This window comes from Triticum aestivum, chromosome 3D, assembly GCF_018294505.1.
Source record: "Triticum aestivum cultivar Chinese Spring chromosome 3D, IWGSC CS RefSeq v2.1, whole genome shotgun sequence".
Lineage (NCBI taxonomy): Eukaryota > Viridiplantae > Streptophyta > Magnoliopsida > Poales > Poaceae > Triticum > Triticum aestivum.
Window position 1 is genome coordinate 397891452 of NC_057802.1, and position 2273 is coordinate 397893724.

General features: G+C 59.3%; 1 protein-coding gene across 1 annotated transcript; it reads right to left on the reverse strand.

Moving 5' to 3' along the window:
• Nucleotides 1–242: 242 nt before the first annotated feature.
• On the reverse strand, nt 243–2069 carry LOC123079158 (serine carboxypeptidase-like 2). Its single transcript, XM_044501841.1, has one exon. It carries the CDS (start codon nt 1909–1911, stop codon nt 499–501), a length of 1413 nt encoding a protein of 470 aa, XP_044357776.1. The 5' UTR covers nt 1912–2069; the 3' UTR covers nt 243–498.
• Between the last annotated feature and the right edge of the window lie 204 nt (nt 2070–2273).

Consider the following 2273-nt stretch of genomic DNA (forward strand, 5'->3'; position numbering starts at 1 on the left):
GTTTCAGGATAGCGACCTCAATTTTTGTGTGCTGCCTAGAGTATTTTTCTGCTCGGATGAGTTAACGATTTGAGAGGAACCTGCAAGGTGGAGACGTGTCGCGTTCTTGACAGGTCTTGGCTAGCACAGTAAGAGCCTGTCAGTCTCAGTAAAATCAAATCAAATGGATAGCAAAACATGCGTGTTGGTAACAAAACCTCTACCCCTGTCGCTACAGGTAATGCCTTTCTACTGGTCCAACATTGTTATCCAAAATACTGTACTACTTAGATTTGATTTCAAGACGTGTACACATGAAGTGGATGGCTAACCACTACAATAACGCCATATACTGGTCAGACTTCGGACTCCAAGCATATTTGACCATTGATCACTTGACGATTTTGCTATTTCTATTATGCACACATGTGAAGCAACTATCTCTAAGTCGACGCACGAGCCATTTTGTTTCTTTGAAATAGTATGCACACGAAATGCGTGGTTCGGAATGGAGCGGAGTCAGAGCTTGCCGGCGGGCGAGGTCCATCTGTCAAGCATGTCGAGGCACTCCTTGGGGCGGTACTCCGGCGCGGTGTGCCCGGCGCCCTTGACGGTGGCGTAGGTGAGGTTGTAGGCGTACTCCGTCGTGAACCCCGCGACCTGCTGCTTGGAGTACCACGGCCTCCAGGGCGCCACCACGGGGTAGCCCATCGTCCTGATCCATGCCTGCGTGCCGACGAAGGTGAAGTCCAGGTCGTGGTCACCGTTGTACACCAGCGCCCGGTAGCCCCGGCGCGTCAGGTTGATGTGGTACGGTACTGCGCTTCGCACGTCGTGCCGGAAGTGCGCCAGCGTGGTGCACCGGCTCCACGCGCCGACGGAGCCGTCGCGGATGCCCAGCGTCTCCCTCACCTCTGCGTCGTCCGACCAGATGTACGACAGCCGGTACCCGTTGTCCCGGCACTCGACAGGGAGGGCCAGCCTATGCTGCAGGTTGTCCTGGAGCAGCAGCCTTGCCGTCTTCGTGAAGACGGTGGCGCCGCCGGGGTCTCGCAGCGCGAGGCCGCAAAAGGGCTCCAGGACGTGCACGGGGTTGATGTCGGTGGTGACCACGCTGATGGCGTCGAGAGCGTTGGCGCACCGCGCGTTGCTCGGGGTGACGAAGTCGTCCCGGCTGCAGCTGACCTGCGCCGCCTCGTAGAGCTCGTCGGAGATGAGCCCCATGCCGTGCATGAAAGGCACCTTGCCCGGGGTGTCGTACCTGTCGTCCGTGCCAGGGTTGCCCACCAGGTAGCCCTGCAGGTTGAGCTTGGGGCCTCCGCTTGCGTGGCCGGCATCATTATGATTGGCGATCTCGAGCGCGGCGACCGGGACGGTGTAGCCGGAGTAGGAGTCGCCGCCGATGTAGAGCGGGTTGGAGGCAAACTCGGGGTGGTCGGCGATCCACTTCTCAAGGAATATCCGGAGCTGCGCGCCGGTGCCGGTGAGGCTGACGTTGAGGCCCTGCTCCTCCCGCGCGAAGGAGAAGCCCGTGCCGACGGGCGCGTCGAGGAATATGACGTTGCTCACCTTGGTCCACGAGTCCTCGAAGTAGACCAGGGTCGGGAACCCCTCGGTGTAGCCGGCCACGTCGAACTTGAGAGGGCCGATCTCGAAGAAGAGGCCGGAGAGCGCGGAGCAGCCGGGGCCGCCGGTGATCCACAGGATGAGGGGGTCCTCCTTCGGGCTGCGCTCCGACTGGATGAAGTAGTAGAAGAGGTCCGTGCCGTGCGTGTCGTCCACCTCCACGTACCCCGTCTCCAGGTAGAAAGGCAGAGGGCCGTCGAACCCTTTGACGTGCGTGATGGCGTTCCGCCGCCGCTCGTACGCTGCCGCCGGCGAGCTGAAGGCCAGGTCGACGACCACGAGGAGGAGGAGGAGCAGCCTGGCCATGTGGACTAGCTTGCCCCGCTGGAGCGCTTGCAGGAGTAGAATGCCAATATGAAGACGACTTGGCGAGCCGGGAGCCACTCCGTGGTGGTTATCCTCCAGCCAAATCGACCCAGGGCGCGCTCCCGCGGCGAAGCGTGTGGCACGAGGAGCACAATAAAATGGGATCGGCTAGGTGTAGTCAACTGAAAATTATATTTCCGTGTCACTTGTTTATATGTGTGAATGATGCGCAGCCACGAAAGAACAAAGCCTGCCGGACACAGCTATGCTATGCCATGCTACTCTCTTGCGATTTGCTGTAATTTTGGAGGGAGAAAGCGCGAGGAGAGAGAGCTTGTGAGAGAGACGGTGTTGTGTACGTA

Excerpts from the sequence above, each read along its gene's own strand:
- LOC123079158 (XM_044501841.1), bottom strand. The coding sequence starts at position 1,911 with ATGGCCAGGCTGCTCCTCCTCCTCCTCGTGGTCGTCGACCTGGCCTTC.